Genomic DNA, 21,142 nt, shown 5'->3' on the forward strand with positions numbered 1-21,142 from the left:
ACCCTGTGAATCTGGGTTCCCAGTGCAGTCTCCTCCACATCCCCCTGACAGGCGAGTCCTCTGCCCTCCCACCCTGCTTTGGAGTGAAGTCTGGGAGATTCATGGGGTGGAAGAGGACTCCAGACCTGTCCCCTGTGGCTTAAGCTGCCGCAGAGAGGATGGCTGGGCTCAGGGATGGGTTGAAGTTGCCTTCATTGGCTACACGGTGTAACGTAAAGGCTTTGCACGGTGCAAGTCTTCAACAATGAATTAAAAAGCTCCTGTAGTATGAACAAGGTGACTCTGAGCCCATCAGGATAAAGCAGGGTGCAAGCCCCCACCTCCATGTCCCATGTGGGCACTCTCCCACCAGGCTGATGGTCAGAAGCTCATGTCCTCATCAGGATTTGGCAGCAGCTGGCACAGACCTGCACTCCACGAATGTGTCTACTGCATCTCCCCAGGGGAGACTGTCAGGGGGACACCGGTCCCAAGACCCCTCTTGGCCATGGCATGACAGAGGTTCTCAACCTTGCCTAGACGGCACGGTTTCAGTGTCCCAAAGAGTCACGGGCACTGGTGGACCACAGGTACCTCTGAGGTTAGACTGGTGGTCTTCTGCCTCTGCCCTGGGCTCGGAGTCAGGTTTCCACCCACACCCTGGAGGGACCCGAGGCCTTTGGTGGGTCCGGTGCCAAGTACCTTTGCCACGAGTGCCCCGGCAGTGGGACGAGCTCTCGACCCAGACCTACCAGCTGGTCCAGCCTCACACATTCTTCTCAGGGCATGTACTCGCCCCGTGCTCTGCTCACCCCCTCCCCTGCCTTATCTTTAAAGCGATTTTATTTTCGGAGATTCCTTCTGCAGTTCCTTCTGTTCGCCCTAGTTTCTCTCCCTCTTTGAAGAGGTTCCAGCAGGGTCCATCAAAGGCCGAGCAGATCTGTAGAAGGGGAAATGTGGAATGGTCGCTCCAGCAGCTGCTGAAGTGCACTTCCTCTGGGTTCGGGTGTTTTCGGCGCTGGCATTTGTGGTGTGGTTTTCAGGGTGGTAGGAAGCTCATCCTCATTGCTGGCAAGGTCTGAGCTGTGCCCTGCTCAGACAGGTGTGACGGGGCATCCTCGTTGGGCAGCGGCTGCAGAGGGCTCCTATGGACCTCCCATAAAACCCCACAGACACAACGAGGAGCCCATGGCTTTAGCCTGAGTGGAGGAGAGCTTGCTTTAGCTATTGCCTAAAGTGAATGGCCTGAATGACCCACCAGCCCTGCATGACCATCCTCAGCAGTGGGAGCATCTCCCCTGGCCACTGAGACACTTCCTTTCTTCCCCCTGTAGCTCTGTGCTTGCCCCGTTGATGTCCCACGATATGATGGAAGAGGATGGGGCTCCTCAGCTGTGCCCCCAAGGGCTGGACAAGCCTCTCCTCATGGGACAGGACACCACCAGCACCAGACTGCAGAGCTGCCCCTTCAATGAGCATTTTGTGGTCAGATCAGCTCCTACCCAGCCCCGGAGAGCCAGGAGGGTGCCAGGGGCTCAACCGTCCTCTCTGGAGAAATCCCCCGGCTGCTCCCTGACCCCCAGGAGGAATGTTTCCCATTAGCAGGCTCTGATAAGTGGCAGGAAGGAGAATTACTCTACGTGTCGGGCAGTTCGCTAGAGGTTTCCACACTTAACATATCACCGCTATCAGCTCCCTGAAATGCACTGGAGGGGAGTGCGAAGGCAGCTGATTAGATAAAGACAATCTGCAGAGGGGCTATTTCAGGCATATTTCCATCGAGTGAGAATGTCTGCTTACAGAGAGACAGGCAGAGGTGACAGGCCAGCGCTGCCAGTCTGACAGCGTCCCTCTGGCTCAGCCTGGCCATGCAAGGCTCCCTCCAAAGCAAACCCCTAAATCCCCACAGCCCTGTCCCACCAGGGCGAGAGAGACAGCAGCCACCACCACAGCACAGCTTTCCATGCACCCTCGACACCAGGGAGATGGGTGCAGCAGCGATTCCGCTGCAGGGACCCCAAAGGGCAGATGCTCCCGCGGGGCTGGGGATAGGGTTAGCACTGTGTCCCCCCATCCCACAGCTCCCTGGGCACTTCCCAGCCAAGTGCCCTGCTGCCTGGACGTCCCACCCCAGGGACAGTGCTGGTCCCCCTGTCCTGAGCTGGCTGTCCTTTGGCCAGGGGTGAAGTGCTGCCTCTATAAACCCGTCATGAACATGCATGAAGCTGCCATGAGCGCCTTGGTGCAGCGGTACACACCTCGCCATGGCATGAGGCTTGGACAGCATGGGCATGCTGGTGGCTCAGCCTCCGGGCATCGTGCTTACACTGCATCCAGGAAGTCTCCAAAATGAATACCAGGATTGAGAAAGCACCTGGAAGAGACATGATGTGAGAAATTAGTGCCCAGAGTTAGCAAGCAAGGTGCTGGGAAGGTCACATGCAGGCATGGAGACAGTGAAATCACCTGGAGACTGGGAAAATTGGAGAGGTTTTGTTTGTTCGCTTTGAATTTACCAGCTTTGAGTTTTGAGGGGTTTTCTTCTGGGGTTTGCCACCATAAAGCATCTGTTTAGGAATGAAGGTTGTACTGAACACTGCAAAAATTACAGGAATGTGTGAGCCTTCAGTGAAGATGCTTGAGGTTTTGGCAATGCACTTCAAAACAATGAGAGAAAAGAGAATCTTGCCCTGTTATTTGAATACTTAATAGCACCTTAATTGCAGCTGGCCTGCCGGGACAGACCCTGGCACACAGCAGCCATTGGAAATCATGACCAAGATCTGCCTTGGAGGCTGCAAGAGAGGCGCAGAGCTGGAGCAGAACCAGAGCTGGGACACGGTTCTGTCAGTCCGTGTGCAGGATCTGCCCCTGCAGTGCCCTAGCTGTTTGTGGATTTGCATCAGTTTTCATCTGCTTTGAGATCTGGGGGCACGAGGGTGGGTGATGTCCTGCACACATACCAAGCCCACACAACCACCCGCTTGCAGAGCATCAGTCCCCAGGATGATCCCATCACAGCCCCCTGCTCTCTCCACTCCTCACGCACCTTCTCCTTTGCTCCATGGGAAACCAGACTAGGGTGGTGTTGAGGAGATAAACTGATGGAAGTGGCCTCGCTGGGCTGAGACCTGCTTGGCTTTAACAGTTGTTTCCTTGGCCTGGTGAAGGCCATGGCTCTGCTCTCCTGGCCCACCGACCCAGCCTTCTGCTCGCTGTGGGCTCAGACACTGCTCAACTTGTCCTCCACAATGCGCTTGGTCATCAAGTCTCACACTAGATTGAGCTCAGTTTGTCTCATGACAAGGGACAATTGTTCAAGATGGAGTGGCAACAGAAGTGGGAGTTCCTCATGGGAACTGGTAGGCTTGGACCTTCCTCAAGACTGGCTGTCAGGACCTTCCTCAAGAAGGTCCTCAACTGGCTGAGGACCTTCCTCAACAACGGCTCCCTCCCACGTAGGAGGGAGCAATATTCCTGCATGTCCTCACATCACGACAGGAGACCTTCCCACATCACTATGGCCCATCAGACATCAGCAAATGTCTGATTTCCAGCCTCTAGTCTGGATATGCCCTGGTGTGATACCATCTTGCAGACAGTAGCTTTCCCCTACACGATGTCCCCTGTCCCTAAGCAAGGCTCTGCCCCATGGCGTTTAGGCTCGAGGGTTACCTTGAGCATCCCAGCGCAGCAGCTGAGCTGGACACACACACGCACCCCATGCTACCGCTGGTTTGTTGGCCGGCGGGAGAAATAAACCTCCCTAAAAGCCACCCTGGGAAGCAAGTCCTGGTGTTGGTGGGACTCTGGCCCCGGGAGACCAGCTGCGGGGTCCGTGCACAACCAGCGCGGCGGCTGCTGGGGCTGCGCCTGCAGGGACCTGCTCCCCCCCAGCAGAAGGGGATCAGCGTCCATGGCTGGTCCCCACCTTGGTGCTGCAGAAGCTTGGGCAAAGCTCGGGGAAGCGAAGGTGCAGCCAAATGCAGGTTCAGCACAGCAGCTTCGTTTTCCACCAGCCGGTCCCACTGCCTCTCTCGCAGCCCGGCTCAGTGCTATTTATACCTCGCTCCACGGCCACTTCACGGTGCAGAAAGGCTTGGTGGAAAAGCTAAGGAAGTGAAATTACTTTGGGGAAGAAATGACACTACCCGTTTATAAATAACCGGGGTTTCATTGATCTTTTAGATGCTCTCTTGGCAGAGAGTCCAATGTCATCGCTCCAGCAATGCAGACAATACTTGGGCATTGTTTTATTCTCAGTTACAGGGAAAAGGACAGCACCAGCTGCCTTTCTATCTTTAGCCCATGAGAGCACCCTTCAATTGTTCTGCACTTCAAACAATAGGCACACGTGTGGGGGGTTTAAGATTGCTGGCCTTACCAGAGCATTTCGCATCGAAATGCGGCCTTAGAGACAATAGATTTCTTTCATGCCCTGGCTGAAGCTGGTATTTATACGACAGAGAAGCCAGGGTGCAAGAGCTCTGCCTTGTTTTTCTTGTGCATGATGGGCCAGCGAGCGGTTCGGCTCCCCAGGGAGCCCTCTGAACTCTCTTCCACGAAAATAGCCGTATTGTTCTCTCTTTATTTGGCTGGTGCTGAATTGCTGAACATCACATCATCCCCTCCGCTCACGGGGTCAAGTTAATGGCTTTGGTACCACTCCGTTGCAAAAATGAGTTTCTGCATTAATGCACAAATATCCTGAGATACAACAGCATTGGCTAAAACCTCAGACTTGGCTCTGTTGGTTTTGGAGCAAGTGAAGATTGGGGGATTTTTTTTGCCCCCATTACAGGGTACCGAGGATGCGAGCGCGCCTGCGTGCGGCTGATGAGCGATTCTTTGAAGGCACGGACGGGTAGCCAGGAACCCAGCTCTGCAACCGGCCCGTCAGCTGCAATGTATCAAATGCCCGTGCATAACTCGGCAGCGTCGTGGGCAAACAATCTGCTCGCTTTCTGGTGGCTCTGCCAGCGCGCTCGGTGCCGGGCTGCCTCTGCCCTGCAGGGCTGGGGGACCTGGGCTGTGCCATGGGCATGCCCCGTGCAGGATGTGGCTGAGTGGGGGACGTACCTGCTGCAAAGCTCCCATTCGTGTATCTGGCTCTGAAGAGTTAGAAAAGCAGGGTCTTGTCAGAACTATTTATTCTCCTCCGTCGTGGCTGATGTTGTATTGAGTTTCAATTGTCTGAGCCCTGGGTAGCCTTTGAAAGGGGATGCGACATCCCAAAGCCACAAAGCCCATCTTTGAAGGCTCTTTAACAGCCAGAGGAGAGGTTTACAAGTATAAAGTGCTTTTCTTTTAAACTTTGCAGGACTCTATTTTTAGCAAATAAAGATAATGTCCCAGTTGCTGTTGTTCATCTTTTGTTGCATGTAACATGCCAAATACTTACCATGTCTGCCATATTTTTTTATCATTTAACCTTCTCTGAGCTGCATTGCAGCTCTCTTACGCTATAGCAGAGATTATGGGCTATCTGCATGTACAAATCCATCCCGGGCTACTGGATTACTTTGAAAAGATCTCATTCTCCAGACTGAATTTGGAAAAAGGCAAGCCAGAGCTCTCTATAAAAAGAGTTTTCCCAGTCAGAGGAGGGTGTGTTCGTCCTGGGAGCTCCCGAGGACAGGGCAGCACTTTTTTCCAACTTACTTACAATGAAACTTGACTATTTTTTACAATGTTTTGCTTAGAAATTCAAGCTTTTTATTCCCTTTCTTACCCTCTCAGAGCAAATGGAGAGGAGAGGGGACCCAGGACCCTGCCAGGACCAAGGACTGAGAGGGGAAATGTTTCTGTTTGAGTAAACTCTGTCCTTCTGCATCATCATTAAAACTCTTGGACTTTGATCCTCACTTCCATCCCTCGACCAACACACGGGCGAACAGCCCTTGCCCCGTGGAGGGGTCTAAGCAGGCTCCCGGTGCAGGGCAGTTTTCCAGCGAGAAAAGACTGGATCTACCAGTCCACTTCCAAATTCACAGCCTGGATCTGTATTAACTGAGGTGTGAATCCACAGTTACTGATCAAAGGGACGGCAGAGAGGAAAGAGTAGGACTCCCGAGTCCAGAAAAGAGACACGGTGGGTGCATTAGAGAGCTATAATCACAGAGCTTTATTTCAGAGATAGATCTCTAAAAGCAGAGCTAAGAGGCTTGCAACAACCTGGACAACTCCTGGCACTGGAAATAGGATGAAGAGCCGGTTGTCTCTCGGCTTGGCCTGGTGACCAGTGATGATCCATCTGTGGAGGGCGATCGAGTGTAACAACAATGCTTGCTGGAGAAATCCCCCCACCACAGGCAGGCACGTCCCAGGGTGGGAGGCTGCCTTTGCACCCTCCTCTTAATGCATCCCACGCAGGGTCCCCCTGCCTGGGGCTTTCCCTTGCTGCCCCAGGGTATAGGCATGGATGAGGGCATGAGCAGCACACGTGTGAGCACAACATGTGTGTGTAAGCTTGGCACCCACCTCAGCTGTCATGCTCTAGGTTAATATATATGTCTGTATGTATATATATACAGTCTTAATCCACCCACAGCCTCTCTGCAGGTTAGATAGGTCAGGGACTCTCCTGCACAGACAGGCTCCAGGGTGAAGGGCTTGCTGCAGGGCTTGGTACTTGGTGCACTTCGAGACTTGGTGCTGCTTTTGGTGCTGGATAACAGTAGCTCTTAGGGCAGATGGGAAACTGAGGCAAAGGATAAAGTCACTTGCAAAAAGTCATCAAGTCAATGGCCAAGCAAGGACAGGATCTGCTCTTCCTCCCAGGCACTCCAGCGACGCATCTTACAGCCCTGGGACAGGTCACCAAGGAGATGGGGACGTCTCCATCCTGGGAAGTTTTCAAGGCTTGGCTGAGTAAAGCCACAGCCATTCTGATCTCGTGCTAGGGACGGTCCCACTGTGAGCAGGAGGTTGGATTAGAGACCAGCCCCTTCCCTCCCTGACTCCTTGACATGAGGAAATGTCCGAGCTAATGCCCGGTGGTAGAGCAGACAGAAGAAATTAGTATCCGCGGGCAGCACACTTAAGTCAATGAAATAATTCACAATTTCCCAGTTTTGTGATTGCAGGATCCAAGCATCATACATGGATTTACCTGTTCTGCTCCCAAAGCTGCATTAGTGAAAAATTAAGTCCAAATAAAGATGCAGATCTGGGGCTGGTGTTCAGCCCTTGTTCTGCTGGCTACACACAGGCGTCACACAACCCTCTCTTCACCAGCAATCGACGATTTCAAACGTTCATAATACAGGGCGCAAACCAAGTCCAGCCCCACTGCTTTTTCTGGAGCCTCACAGCTGTATCATAAATGCGCTGTGAAAATGCTTAAGTAATTATATTACTCCAGTATGTACACAAATGATTGCCTTGTGATGGCAATAAATCTTTTTTCTAGTTACGCTGTTGTGTGGATGGCACCTTACTGGCAAACGTGTTAAGGTTGTTTCATTTTATTACACTTATTGTAAGGGCACAGCGAGTTAGGACTGACAGTTCCTTTGTATATTTAAACAAAAAAGTAGGAAGGACCTGGTTTGGTTTGGATTTATTTACACATCAACAAATTTTATCTGTTCCTAATACAAACACGTTTCTGCAAAAATAACCCTCTTGATTTGTCACACTGCCATTTCGAGCCCTATTGCTGGGAAATCAATGTCCTGCAAGTATATGAAACTGTTCTGAAATCTGAGATTTACCAGATGTACTCGACTGAAGAGGCACAGAACATCCCCCAGCCTCGCATCTGTCTGAAACGAGAGCAGAGAGCAACCCTATCTCCTGATGAACCGAGACAAAGTGAGCGTAAATACACGTCTGAAGTGGGAGAAAAATATCAGCTTGCATTACGCCGCAGGGCGTCCCAAAGACCGCCGAGGACTCGGGAATCCTCCCTACCGTGTCACGGCACACAGCCGGGGATGTCACCCCTGGGGCACCCGGGTGCACTCAACAGCCTCTCTGGGAACAACAGGGGGACATCTGCGATGGGGGCTGCCAACGGGCTGGGCTGCATCGAGGTACCCCCGGCCAGCCCCTTTTCCAGGTCCTGTCGGTGCAGCGCAGCACAGAAGTTGTTGAAGAAATGGAAAACATGGAGGTGTTTCCAATACCAGTTCAGTTCGGGTTCTTTAATTTCCAAAGCCAGGCTTGCAGTTCCTCCGTCTTCCCCTGCCTGCAAAGGGCGAATTTCAGCCCCTGGCAGCACAGGGCGGTTTTCATTAGCTCGAGCCCCCTGCTGCGGGCGCGCACCCCCAGTGCCCACCTCCCCCGACCCACGGGAAGCCCCCGCCCTCGCCTGACATCACAGCATGACGTCACACCTCCCCGTGACGCACTCCCGCTCCGGGGTACCACGCCCCCCTTGCTCCAGGCACGCATGCGCGCTCTCAACTCCTCCCACCGCCCCCAGTCAGCTGCATTGGCACGCGGTCGTGTCCTCTCCCGTGCTGATAGGTCGGCTGCGCTGCCAATCCGTGTCCGAGGCGGGACGAGAGTGGGAGGCCTGTCCAATCGCGTGGTGGTGGGCGGGGCGGGCCGGAGCGGCGGGCCGGAGCGGCCGGGAGCAGGTAGGGGGCGGCGGGGCCGCTCTGGCCTCGGGGGCCAGGGCCCAGCGAGGGGCCAGGCCCGCTCCCCGCCGGGCAGGCCCGGTGCTGGGCCGGGCCCCGGCTGCCCCAGGGCGGGCCGGGCGGCGCTGGCGAGGGGGTGTCGCGGCCCGGCCCTGCGCAGGCCCGTGCCCTGCAGCGCCGCGAGGGTCCCGCACGGGCCTTCCTGAGGCGAGCCACGGCCTCAGGCGGTGGCAATCCGCGGTGCCGGCTCTGGAGGCAGAGCAGGGCTCGGGTTCGGCTGGGGGTGTGGAGGCGCCTTCATCCGGCGCGGGGCCCGTGTGCAGCCGGTGTGCGGTGCCTGAGCTGGGCAGCGAGGGTGGTGCTGAGCTCCGTGCTGCCCCGGCCCGCCCGTCCCCGCTGCGAGGGCAAGGCCAGGCTGCCTGTTGGGAAAGAAGGTGAGGCTCTGGGGGCCAGGTGGGTGACTTCTGCTCTGCCTCCTCAGCGCTGGCCATGGCTGCGCCGTGGGAAGACGTCCTGCGTAACGAGCCGGCCATCCAGGAGGCAGCGTCGGTGGCCGTGGACGCGGCGCTTCTGGAAGGCGTGCTGATGCGGACCGAGGGGGAGCCCAACGCCTCGGACGTGAGTGCCAGAGCGGAGTCACGGGACGTGTTTGATCCTGGCCAGGGTGTGAGTCAGCAAAGCGAGAGGAGCTCGGGGAGGAGCCGGCTGCCATCCCTGGGTTTGCTGAGCCCTCGTCAACGTGCGCTGCTTTGCAGTGAGCACCCAGCTTGCCTGGCTGAAGCACGACCGACCTGGGGGCTATAACTCACACCCCATCCTGCTGATGAGTGCATCTCCCCGAGAGACAGCCCTGCGATACAGCTCCCCTTTTCCAAGGAGAGGGAGAGATTTGGGAAGGTTTCGGAAGTTGCTGGGAGCCCTGCGTGTGTGCGGTGGTGGGAGTTCATCCCTCTCCCAGCCTCTCACCACCTGTATGATCCTTTGAACCAGGGGAGCGTCTCTCGGAGGGGCCTCTCTTTTTGGCGTGCTCCCAGCTACAAGTCAGCCTTCGCCCCATACCTGGGACAAGGCGACGGGCATGGCTGATGCGTGGGATTACCTCTGGTGAATCTCTTTGACACTGGCTGGGGCGGGGGCGCTGATGAGGGATTCGGCCCATTGGAGGGGGATGTGAGGGGTCGCGGAGGAAGAAGTACCCCTGTGCGACAAGGGTGGGACACCATCGGGGATGGGTCCCTGAGGAGCCTGCGGGCAAGCAGGCAGCTGTGCCGGGAGCTGGCAGAGGTACGAGGAGGGAGGTCTCCACCAAGGGGGCTGCTCCTTGATGTAAACCCCATGGTCAGGTCAGGGCTCTGAGGGAACCTCGAAGGGTGAGAGAAAGAGGGAGCCTGGGAGGAGAGGCCAAACATGCTGCCAGTGTCCCTTGTCTCATGTAAAAATCAAGGTGAATTGGGAACTTCTCTCTGGTGTAATATTTTGGCTTTGAAGGTGGCCCTCTGCCTGAGCTGTAGGGTGAACCAGGGGTCCAGAGTCAACCCTGGGACTCAGTGAGCAGGGATCAAAGGAAGCGACTCTGATGGCCAAAACCCAGGACTGGCAAATTCACCTTTTCTCTGAAACTGAGACATTTTGGAGACAGTGCTCTCCAGTTAAGGTGGAAACAGAGCATCCTTCAGAAGGAAGCACTCAGCCCAGCTTGAGCTCTGGAGCAGCTGCTCCTGCCTCCGCTCTGTGGACGGCTTGTAAAGCAAAGCCCTCAAAAGTCAGGGGTCAGCAGGGTTGAGGCCATGTGTCTGTCCAGGGTGAACTGGGGAGGGCTAGGGGTGGCTTCAGACAAGCAGAGGAAGCAATTCTTTAGCCCCACTTAAACTGCGTAGACCTGAGTGCTCTGCTGCTGCATCCTTGTTCACAGGTGGTGAATTATGCTCCCTTCACGCTGCTCCCGTCTGCAGTACCAAGTGTCCTGTTTGAACAAGCGTACGCTGTTCAGCAAGATTTTAACCTGCTGGTGGATGCTATTAGTCAAAACAGAGAATTCCTGGAGCATACTCTGGCCAGGTAATTTTATTGCAAGTTGCATTTTAATGAAATATTTTAAATGTAAAGCATTTATCACCTTTCAGGCATTTCTATCTTCCATCCATTCGTGTCCTTCAAGCTGAGGTGGGCACTCCTGTCCTCTGCAGAAATTGTCTCCTTTGCGGCATTATTTGTCCTAAGATTAATTTCCATTAATTTCCGTCTCTGTGTTTTGAGGTCTCCTTTGGGCCTCGGAAGATGGGACATCTGGCCAAGAGTTGACTCCCTGCAATGATCTTCAATTTTGCCAGTGTTTCAAACTTGTGAATTCTTACTTGTGAGCTTGTTGGCCCCTGGGCCTTAAATTCAAATTGCTGGAGTCTTCTTTGAGTCCTGGATTTAGCAGTCTCTTTTAGTCTTGTTTTGCATCTGCCTGTATCTATCCGATAACCACCAGCTCTGCTGCCTGCCCACAGTTATGAGGAGAAGGTGTTTGTTCCTTCCCCCACACCTACCTCTGATCAGTCACCCCGTGTCCCCTGCTTTCCCAGCCATGCCGGGAAGGTGACCCACAAGCTCTGGGTGCTGGAGGACTGGTCAGCTCTGGCTCGTGAGCTCTGCTGGATTTATCTGAGGCTGTTGCCCTGTGCTGGAGCAACCATCACTGACTGTGGCCCCCATAATCTGTAAGGCTGATGCTTCCACAAAACCCATTTCCCTTCCTGCTTCCCGTTCTGTGCTGCCTGTCTGCGCAGGTGCTGCTGGCCCTCTGGCACCAGGACAGAGCAAAGGAGACTGTTTCCCAGCGTCCTTTTTGTTTTGCTAAAGCCTGACCCCTCAGAGCTGTTTTAATGTTTGCGCCTGTCCCAGAGCTGGCTGCAACCAGAGTTTGTAGGGGCATGTTTATACCTGTGGTTAAGGAACGCAGCGCCTGTCCTGTGCCTTGGAGGTGCTGCTCACAATTAGCTCAGGGATTTGGGACCCTGAAGAAAAGCCAGACCTACTCTAGCAGGGCCACTGAAGCGCTTGGCACCACAGTGTGCGGGATTTGGAGCCCAACAGGACAGGGGGGATTTGATGAAGCTTATGAGGCTTATTCTATGAACTGTGTGTGCAGGCACAGAGAGAATTCTGATTTCTTTCATGTATCTGCAAAATTCTGCTGCATTTCTTTTCTTTTGCTTGTCCTGTCTCTCTGCCCTGCAAATGAAAGTCACCTCTGCACAGCGATGCTTTTTGTAGAGTGGCTGTGCTGAGCAAACTGGATTTGCGTTATGGTTATGCACTGTGGCCCATGATGAAGAGTGCATTCATGATGAGATGCTTAACAATGCTGTAGGACTTGGTCTAGCCACAGCTCTGCTATTTGTGCTGGAGAATGTCCCTCGTAAGGGTTTTTTTTCTGGTGAGGAATTAATTTTCTTGTTCCTATGTGACAGCGTAAGGGAGCTGATCTGGTCTGTCTTTCTCTCTAGCACCATCAAGGTAGATGACTTCACAGCTCGACTCTTCAGAATCCACATGCAAGTTTTGGAGGAAGGCTTGGCTCAGGTACCTTGGCAGGAGACCCCAGTGGTCAGCAGCTGCGCCCCTTTGCATTGCGGTGGGATTGCCTGGTCTCTGTCTGCAAGCTTGCTGCTGTGGGCTTTGAACTGTCCCGTGGTCAGGCTGGTCGCTCCCTACACTACGATGTCTCGGTTACAGCCTGTGAGCTCAGGACCTTGCCCTATTTGACAGTCATGCCCTTTGGTTAGTGCTGCTGGAAACAGTCAGGCCTTGACTGGGAGGATTTAATATGGTTTGTCTTTGTCCTCTGGGAGCCTCGGGAGAGTGCAAGGATGTGTGCCGTGTCGGGACCTGCGCCGGACAGGCTGTCCCTGCAGAAGCTCCTTTACTCTCGCGAGTGTTGTAAACTCCTCTGGAGTTTTGAGGAGGACTGTGCGCCCTGAGCAAGGGCCAAAGCACCCACGGGCATGTATTGCAGAGGTTTTTATCAAAATGAAAGTGACTGGATCTGCCCCAGGAGAATTTTGAGGTGAGGTCATCAAAGGGATTTGCAGTCAAAGGCAACAGGAGAACCCACTTCACCTCCCCTCTGTTTCAGTCTGTGTTTTTAGGCATAAACCGCTCTGATTACATGTTTGACTGCGGTGTGGATGGGACACCGGCTCTGAAGCAGATAGAAATAAACACCATTGCTGCCAGCTTTGGAGGCCTCACCTCCCGCACTGCAGCGGTCCATGGGTAAGGGAGCATCTCTGGCCCGTGCCACCAGGCGCTGCAGCAGCTGTACCGCATGGCCTGATGCACTCTGTGTCTGCGTGCTCTCCAAACTCCTGCTCCCTAGGTCCAGTCGGGGGCTGTCACAGCATTTACAGCTTTTTTTGTTCCACAGGCGGGTGTTGAAAGTGCTGGGAAAGTCTAAGGAGGCATCGCGCCTGCTGCCCAACAACCCTTCGATAGGGCTTGCCTTGGGTATTGCGAAAGCCTGGGAGCTCTACGGTTCTCAAAGGTAAGGAGAGAGGAGGTGCTAGAGGCTGGGTTATCTTGTCTCCCCTGGGACGCCCATGTTTGGTTTTGAAATTGCGCTTTCTGAAAGATGCTTGTTCGCTAGACAAGCTGCTCTCGAAAAGCCTGCGGCACCCTGGGAAGAGCAATGCGGTTGTCTGAGTCGCAAAGGCAGAGAGGTGCAGAGGGACCCTGGAGGAGTTGTGTGGTTCAACCACCCTGCACAGAGCTTGCTTTTTCTCCTGCCCTTGTGCTTATGCCCCGCACTGGTTTGGTAATTACGCAGGATCAGAACTGCTCTCCATTTGCATGCTGACCCTTAGAAACACTGGAGAAAACGAGCAGGAGCAGTGCAGGAAGCCTGAATCACAGAGTTCAAAAGTTGGGGATCCTGGGTGCATGTGGAGTGTTTCTGGGTTTAATGATGTCCTTGGTATCTCTTCCAGTGCTGTGGTGATGTTTCTGGTGGAGGAAGTCCAGAGGAACATTTTTGATCAGCGATGTGTAGAAAATGAGCTTTGGAACAGGTAAAGGTTGAATTTCCCTCCCTTCCTGATGGGAAGGGAAGGAGATGGTACAGTTTTGGAAAAGGGAAGCAGAGCAAACTGCTGCTAGATGATGGTGTTTCCCTCAAGGCAGCTTATGGGGTGTCTCCAGGCTCTCCAGCAGGCACAGCATGGTGGCAGGAGCGTAGGAGCAGGCCAGGGAAAGATGGAGATGTGCAGAATCCATTTGCTTTTCACTTTGTCACCTACTCAAGGATAAAGTCAAAACACTTTATAGTTTCTGGGACTGTGAGAGGGCATGTCTTGGTATGCAACAGGGCGCCTTTATCTTGGACTTATCTCTGTGGTCTGTTATGCAGCTCTCTTCAGCGTTCCTTGGGTGGCCTCCTGCCTAGCCTCAGCACCCACCTTCATCTTCTCACCAGCCTCCCAAAGCCTCTCACCAGCTCTTCGCTGGAAATACCAGCAGCCATCAAAGCCTCTGGTCTCCAGGGCTGATTCCTTGCTGATTTTGTGCCTGTGTAATCCTCAGAGCTGCACCAGTGGTAGCTTTGCTGTGGGCCAAGACTCTTAGAGTCAAGAAGGAGCAGGGCGGGGTTAATGAGGGTCCTGCTTGCTCTCTGACTTAGGATTGGGCACAGGGTATTTCATAAAAGCTTAATCAACGAAACTTCAAACCGATTGTGAAAGATCTGGGCAAAGTAAGCAACGCGGCAGTGGAGTAAAGGACTGGGGAGAAGGAGGTGTTTTGGTAAGGTCCCTGAGCCTGTGCTGGAGCAGTGGGAGGTGTGTCGATCAGCAAGTCCACACTGCCGCTGTGTGGTGGAACGACTATAAAGCGTGAAGGAGATAAAACATGCAGGAGGCCACTCGTCTGTCTGCAGCTCTTGGCTTTGAAGCCAACAGTGAGTGAATCTGTTCTGTAGGGATAAGAAAACCCAAAATATTGACTTCCCTTAGAAACACTTTAGGAGGTGAAAGGAGAAATGGAGAAATCCAGGGTGTTTAGGCACGTGTTCTGATTCCTACAGTAGTTGGGCTGGAAACGTAGGACAGATGCTAAAAACAGGGACTGTTTTGGACTGTAGGATTCCTCTGGCTCCACACTGCAAAGCTGGAGGTTATTTCTGAAGGAGCCTACAGATCCTCCTTGCTGGAGCCACCAGTTCCACCTGTGATTTCTCGCTCAAGTACTAAGGCCAGCCTGGTGACTCTCCCACTCCTCTCTTAACAGGAACATTCGGGTCATCAGGAAGCGATTCAGAGATGTGTTTGAGAAGGGGTCTCTGGATGATGCCAAGAGGCTGTATATGTGAGTATGAGCCCAGGTGCGCGTTCCTGGCTGTGTGTTGGGCACACAGGACTGTAAATGGGAATTTTCAGCCAAAGCTGGTGGTATGTTTTGAGTGTAAATAGTGACTTTCTGAGAAGGCAGTTCTCTTCCATGCTCCAGGCGGCTGTTGCTGCTTCCCCTTAGAGCTGAAATGATTTTGTTTTCACAGTGGTGAGATTTTGCATACATACATCAGTCCCTTTCAGCTGGAAACATAATTTCCCTCCTTCAAGCTGCAGCCTTCAGAGGACTGGGGGATCTTTACTTCCTCCACATACATCTGCTACGAAAAGTCCTGGCTATTTCGGAGGCTTCCACAAAGACGTTTCCTGTTTACTGTTCACGTGATGCTCTGCCGGTGGGAGTTGGGCTGGGTTATTAGTGCTAGAGGAGGAAGCATTACTTGTCCTTATGTTATCTGTTGGTTTTGAATGCACTCAGCGTCTTGCTCGCTCCCTGTGGAGGCCAGGACATGCGGGTCGCAGACTCCCAAGTGCTGGCAGTTGGTCCCAAGTGTGACGTTTGTCCTATTTCCAGGGTAATGTGCTTGGAGCTGTACGAGCCTAAAGGAAGATACGGTTTCATGCCAATGTTTTTTCTGTAGTTAGGCTAATTTTTCCATGGTTTGACCTTTGGTGCCTCTGCTGTGCTTAATTAACAAATACATTTGTCATCGCCAGACAGTTAAGGGGAAAGTGTATCCACTGTACTTCCTCCAGAGCATCCTCTCCTCTTACTGATGAATGCCTTTACAATTACGCTGCCTGGCTGCCAGCAGTTTCTGTGCTGCTTTCCCTGACCACACGCACAGTTTGTGTGGCCAAAGCTTGGGTGTGTGGTGCTGCAGGTATGCTGACAGCCCTGCCCTGGCAGGATGTTTTGGTGGCCTGGGCAGGTTGTTGAGTTGATGTCCTGCCTTGAATTGCCACCAGAGAAGGACCCTGTTTCCTCCCAGCTTCCACAATCTCCGAGGCTTTGCTCCCAGTGGCAAAAGCTATTAAAAAATTAGGTTCTTACCTCCCTGCTGGGCTGGGTGCCTGAATTATTGAGACTTTGATTAGTCAGGGCAGGGACCAGGTGTCAGCTCCCTGTGTCTCAGGACAGGGCAAGCCAGCTGGGGCTCCGAGGAGAGGAGCCAGGGCTTGCAGTCCTCAGCTTTCTCTGGCAGAGCCAGCCAGGAGCAGAACAGCCCAGGAGGCCACGGAGAAGGGACAAATGCTGTAACACGTTGCCTGCCTGACCCCGTTGCAACCCCCTTGGTGCTGGGGGGTCCGGGCAGAGGCAGGCAGGGGCTGGCCTGGTTCTGTGAATGCTTCTGGTTTCTATTCCAGGGACGGCCAGGAGGTAGCAGTGGTGTACTACAGAGAGGGCTACGTGCCAACGAACTACGACCAGCAGGTCAGTACTGACCGCTCTGCCCCAAGAAGCCACCCACGCTGTGGCCTTGCCCAGTGAGTTTGAAACGCCCCGTGATCCCAGGGGCATCTGTCCTGTCCTGGGTGGGTGATAGCGTTGGGAAGCTGTGACTCTGCAGTGCGTGTGGGTGTCCCGGGCACTCATGCAACAAGAAAAATGAGTGGCTTTCTTCTCCAATAACCACTCCTGGTGACCTCTTACCACAGCACTGAACTGCTTCTGTACAATAGGGGTTAACACAGGTATTAGCACCTGCTTAAAGGGTTTGGACTTGATCTACAGATCACACTCTGTCCTCTACTAGGACTATCAGGCTGCAGGTAGTAATAATACAGACCATATCTTGCTGTTGTCTGGAGGTGGCAGCACTGGACAAGCTGGGGAGGGGGTGCAGGCAAAGGCAGTGGACTAACCTGGCTGTGCTGTTTCCAGAGGTGGTGGGAAATCCATGTAGGCCTGTCTCTTGTCTCTGGAGTGCTGTTCCCTCTGGAGGCAGATCATATGTCAATAACTGAATAGAAAAGAGTGGAGAAAACCTTTTGGTCTTTTTGCTGACGGGATGGTTGCTCTCTTTCTGTCTCAGAACTGGGAGGCACGGTTGTTGCTGGAGAGATCAAGGGCAGTGAAGTGCCCCGACATCGCTACCCAACTCGCAGGCACCAAGAAGGTCCAGCAGGAGCTGAGCCGACCAGGGACGCTGGAGAGATTACTGCCCGGCCGCGCCGAGGCTGTGGCTCGAATAAGAGCAACGTTTGCTGGACTCTATTCCCTGGACATGGTGAGTGTGAGCGGGGCTGGAGCAGGAACGAACATGCAGGCTGTGCTTGGCCTGTGTGATGTTTCTCTTTGGTTAAGAAAATGAGAAGGCTTTATTGTGGTCCCTGGGGGGACCCTGTTGATCCTGCTCAGGGGGGTCTGTAGAGGAGGCCCTGCTCCTCCCTGATGCTTTGCTGTTGCCATCGTTTCCTGCCAGGGCGAAGAGGGTGACAAGATAGCTGCTACGGCTATCGCTGACCCCGACCGGTTTGTGCTGAAGCCGCAGCGAGAAGGTGGAGGTATGAGCTGGACTGGGTCCGTGCGGGTTTTCATTGCAGTTCATGCTCTTATCCAGGAGAGGCAGTAGCTCTGTGATGGCTCCTGGTCCTGCGCTAAGGGATAAAAGGTGGGGTGGGGTGGCTTGTAGCTACTTGTAGCCATGGGGACTAGTCATGGCAGTGAGGTGCTCCTGGAGGAGCTCCCTAGGCCCCAGAGCTGGGGTGCGGGGAGCCCAGGCAGCACATGGGGAGGCAAAGGCTGGGTCTGTTTGGGCTGCCGGGGCTGCACGGGATGGTTGCACAGCTGCGGCCAACGGCTTCTGCTGTGCTGGGAAGTGCTTGACTTGCTGGTTTTGTTGTCAGGGAACAACCTCTATGGTGAAGAGCTCAGGCAGGTTCTGGAGAAGATCAGAGACAGCCCTGAGAGAACCTCCTACATCTTGATGGATAAGATCAAACCACAGCCAGCAATTAATTACTTGCTGAGGGCTCACAGTCCCCTACAAGCGTCCGAGTGCATCTCAGAGCTCGGTATTTTTGGTGTCTACGTCAGGTGAGAAACGTGCTTGCGTTACGGGGTGGTTACCTGCTCCAGCCAGCGCTTGGGTTGGGAGCCTTCAGCAGTAGGGCAGATGCGCAGGGGACAGACGTGACCATTCAGTCCCTGTCCCCGTCAGCAGCTCTCTGAGCACTGTGTTCCGACGCTGAACTGCTGCTCTGTACCTGCTGCCAAACGAGTTGTTGAAAAACCGCAGAGCCGGTGCTGGCAGTTACTGGTGTAATGGCCACGTGGAACTGGTGCATCTCATCCCTGATTTCTGGGAGTACTTCTTAGATTCTGGATGCAGCCACATGCTTTTCTGAAGCCCTGGCGATCTCAGAAATATCTGAAGGCTTAATGCGGTCATGTTCAACCCTAAATAGCTGCTGCTTTTGTTTAAAACCCTCGTAGGCCTGTAGAAATGTTTCCATAGCTTATAAATTAAAGTCCTTGTCGTACAGTTTTAGAAACAAATGTACTCTGGCAGCGTTCAGAACTTGACACTGCCTGTGTGCAGAGCAATCAGACCAAAATGGCCTGGCTGAGAAAGGGCACTGTCGCTGGCAGGCACAAAAACAGGCGCAGCTCTGTGTCTGCAGACACCTCTGCATTAGCCCTGGGGCTTTTACGTCCTTGTTACCTGCCCTGCGCTGCGGCAGGGAACGTGCATCAAATTGCCAACGTGAAACGCCACAAGCTTTCTGCTCTGCATCTGCTCAGTTGCCCTTTTCTTTGCAGACAGGGCAAGGAGATGGTGATGAACAAGGCCGCCGGCCACCTCCTGCGGACGAAGGCGATTGAGCACGCAGACGGCGGGGTAGCGGCTGGGGTGGCAGTGCTGGACACTCCTTACTTGGTGTGAGGAGGCGATGCCCCATCCCCCTACCTTGCTCTGCTGCCTGAAGAGCTGATCTGCCACAGCGATGTTCTCCTTAGGGTGCACTTACCAAGGTCTGATGCGTTGGAGACGGTGAGGAGGGACTGTGTGGACGCAACTGCTCAAACGTCCTGCGTGCCAGCCCCAGCTTCTCCTCTGCAATTCCTCCTGCAGGAAGAAGGGGCTCCCTTGCTCTGCCCGCTCAGGGGACCCTGCCCCGTGCGCATCCCAGCTGCGACCTCGCAGGACGGCATTGCTCTGGGTGTTCCCCGGGGGTCTAGCCTGCAGGCAGGGGTACGTACAGCAAAGCTGAGGGGTGAATGTGCCACAACAGGCACTCACGCTGTTCCCAGTTTCGTGCTCCTTGATGCTGCATTACTTCTGGAGACGCACAAACCCAAAGCCTAGGGAATGGGAGGAGAAATGTGTATGTGCAAATAACAGCCTTCATCTCTGGGATTTGTGGCCCAGTGCCTCAGTGCTTACCACGTTAAAGAGGGGAGCCCAGCTCCACATGCCCATGGCCCCTCCAGCCCTCCTTCAGGTGCTGCTGCTGCCCCAATTTCTACTTTTCCCTGTGCCTGAGGATCCTCAGGGTTCCAGCACAAGCGACAGCTGCCCTGGTGTAATTTGCCCAAGGGCCTCTTGCTTGCTTTTGCTTTGCCCAACTCCTGCTTTGTTGGACTGCGTACTCATCCCAAATAGTGCCTCTATGCCTCACAAGGCAGGCAGCAGTGCAGAATGCATCTGGCAGGCCATGCCCTCCCCATGGGAGGGCTGCATCTGCTCCCGTTGCCTCCTGCAGCCTTGGCCAACAGATCCCCAGGGCTTGGCAGAATAATCCTTCAATGATGGTGGCAGATCCCAGCGCGATGCTGAACTGGAGCCTTGTGGGGGCTGTCTGTTGATAAACGCTGAATCCCCACGGGCTTGTGCCAGTGCATCCCACTACAAGTGACGCACCGAGCAGTTCCCGCCTGGTCTGCCGCTGCACCTACAGCCCACGAGCGGTGTCACAGAGCCCAACTTTGGTAATGGTCCTGCTGGGACATGGGGTGGGCTGAGACTGGGAGCTTTGCAGTGGGAAAGTGATGGAATTGCAGGAGAGGCTGCACGAGCATCACTCCAGCTGCCAAGCGCTTCACTCTGGGACCAGCACCAGCGGCTGATGAGCCGTGTCTCTCCCAGCTCATGTCTTTCATGGATCAGTGAGAACAATGCAGCAGTGGAGGGACAGAGAGGAGTGCAGGCTCTTCATCCCATGGGCTTTTGCCTCTTCCTCCAGCCCCTCTTCCTCCTCAGCCGAGCAGTTCAAGGAGAAACATAAGAGGCACCTTTCTGGCAGTGCCCTGGTAAAGCACCCAGGCAGCCTCACCTCTACCCTTCTAGTGACACCAAAGAGAAGCAGCATGAAGCCAGTTACTTCTGAAGAACGAACGTGCTGATTGACAGACCTGCACCCTGCCAGGTGCATTGGTGCTGTGCGGCAGCGCTGCATGCTTCAATTGTCAATCTTTTACCTTGGAAAGAGTTCAGTTCCGTAAGCGTGACCGATTCTGTGATTCCTGGGTGGTTGTTGGGGGGTGTTGATTACCCTCACCCAGAGATTAAAACGTGCACGCAATCTGAACACTGCTCTTGTGCCAATTTTGTCCGAGACTAGATGCGGAGGGGAGGTGTTGGCCTCCTCCCTGGCCAGGCATGGCTTCTGTACACCTGTGCATGGCCCTTTCATGTACCTTCACACTGGGGACAGCTAACGCCAACCCACCGCTGCACAGCACCGTGTTGGAGATGCGTCCTGGCACTTGGCTCTGCAGCGCTCGCCCAGCACAACCAGGGGATGGAGAGCTGGCGTTGAGGGGTGCCAGGTAAGAGAGGCTCCAGGCGGAAACGCTCTCAGCCTGGAGCTGTGACTGCAGTTTGCTGGAGCAGCAAGGGCCCAAGGTCAGATGCAGCTGTGAGGAGCAGGCAAGCACTGTAGCAGGGCCCCCGAGCTGCAGGTGACACTGGGGACCACAGAGCAGAGGCTGGTACCCATTGCTGTGCCTGGGTGAGGATCAGGCAGCTATCACAGCCCTGAGGTTCCTTGGCTGCTCACAGGGGTGCTTGTCTGTCTCCCTGGTGTTGGTCCTGCATGGGGGGCGTTGGTGACAGATGGGTGTCACGCTGTCTTGTGCTTTTCATGAGCCTTAGTAGAACAATGTTGGCTGGAGACCAGGGAGAAACTGAGGCACAGGCTGCAGCCCCGGAGCCAGAGCTTCTGCCCTTGCCCTCTTGCAGAGCAGCAGCACAGACTGAGTCACAGGCTGTAAATCCCAGTCCAGGAAAACGCATCACCCTG

General features: G+C 54.3%; 1 protein-coding gene across 2 annotated transcripts; it reads left to right on the forward strand.

Annotated features, from left to right (window-relative positions):
* Positions 1 to 8,522: 8,522 nt before the first annotated feature.
* GSS (glutathione synthetase) lies at positions 8,523 to 20,428 on the forward strand. 2 transcript variants are annotated; one of them, XM_075166318.1, is made up of 14 exons: positions 8,523 to 8,564; positions 9,046 to 9,182; positions 10,477 to 10,622; positions 11,135 to 11,269; positions 12,059 to 12,134; positions 12,688 to 12,827; positions 12,979 to 13,095; positions 13,538 to 13,618; positions 14,832 to 14,909; positions 16,262 to 16,328; positions 16,930 to 17,124; positions 17,320 to 17,401; positions 17,744 to 17,933; positions 18,660 to 20,428. In XM_075166318.1, exons 2-14 carry the CDS (start codon positions 9,054 to 9,056, stop codon positions 18,781 to 18,783), a joined length of 1,560 nt encoding a protein of 519 aa, XP_075022419.1. In that variant the 5' UTR covers positions 8,523 to 8,564; positions 9,046 to 9,053; the 3' UTR covers positions 18,784 to 20,428. The 2 variants fall into 2 exon arrangements, with proteins under 2 accessions (XP_075022419.1, XP_075022420.1); XM_075166319.1 differs by lacking the exon at positions 11,135 to 11,269.
* Positions 20,429 to 21,142: the final 714 nt, after the last annotated feature.

This window comes from Calonectris borealis, chromosome 17 (genome assembly GCF_964195595.1).
Source record: "Calonectris borealis chromosome 17, bCalBor7.hap1.2, whole genome shotgun sequence".
NCBI lineage: Eukaryota > Metazoa > Chordata > Aves > Procellariiformes > Procellariidae > Calonectris > Calonectris borealis.

Bases quoted from the DNA above. Each gene is read 5' to 3' on its own strand.
- GSS (XM_075166318.1), top strand. From the start codon at position 9,054: ATGGCTGCGCCGTGGGAAGACGTCCTGCGTAACGAGCCGGCCATCCAG. The intron at 16,329-16,929 runs GTCAGTACTGAC...TTTCTGTCTCAG, and splicing joins CAACGAACTACGACCAGCAG to AACTGGGAGGCACGGTTGTT. The intron at 17,402-17,743 runs GTATGAGCTGGA...TTTTGTTGTCAG, and splicing joins GCCGCAGCGAGAAGGTGGAG to GGAACAACCTCTATGGTGAA.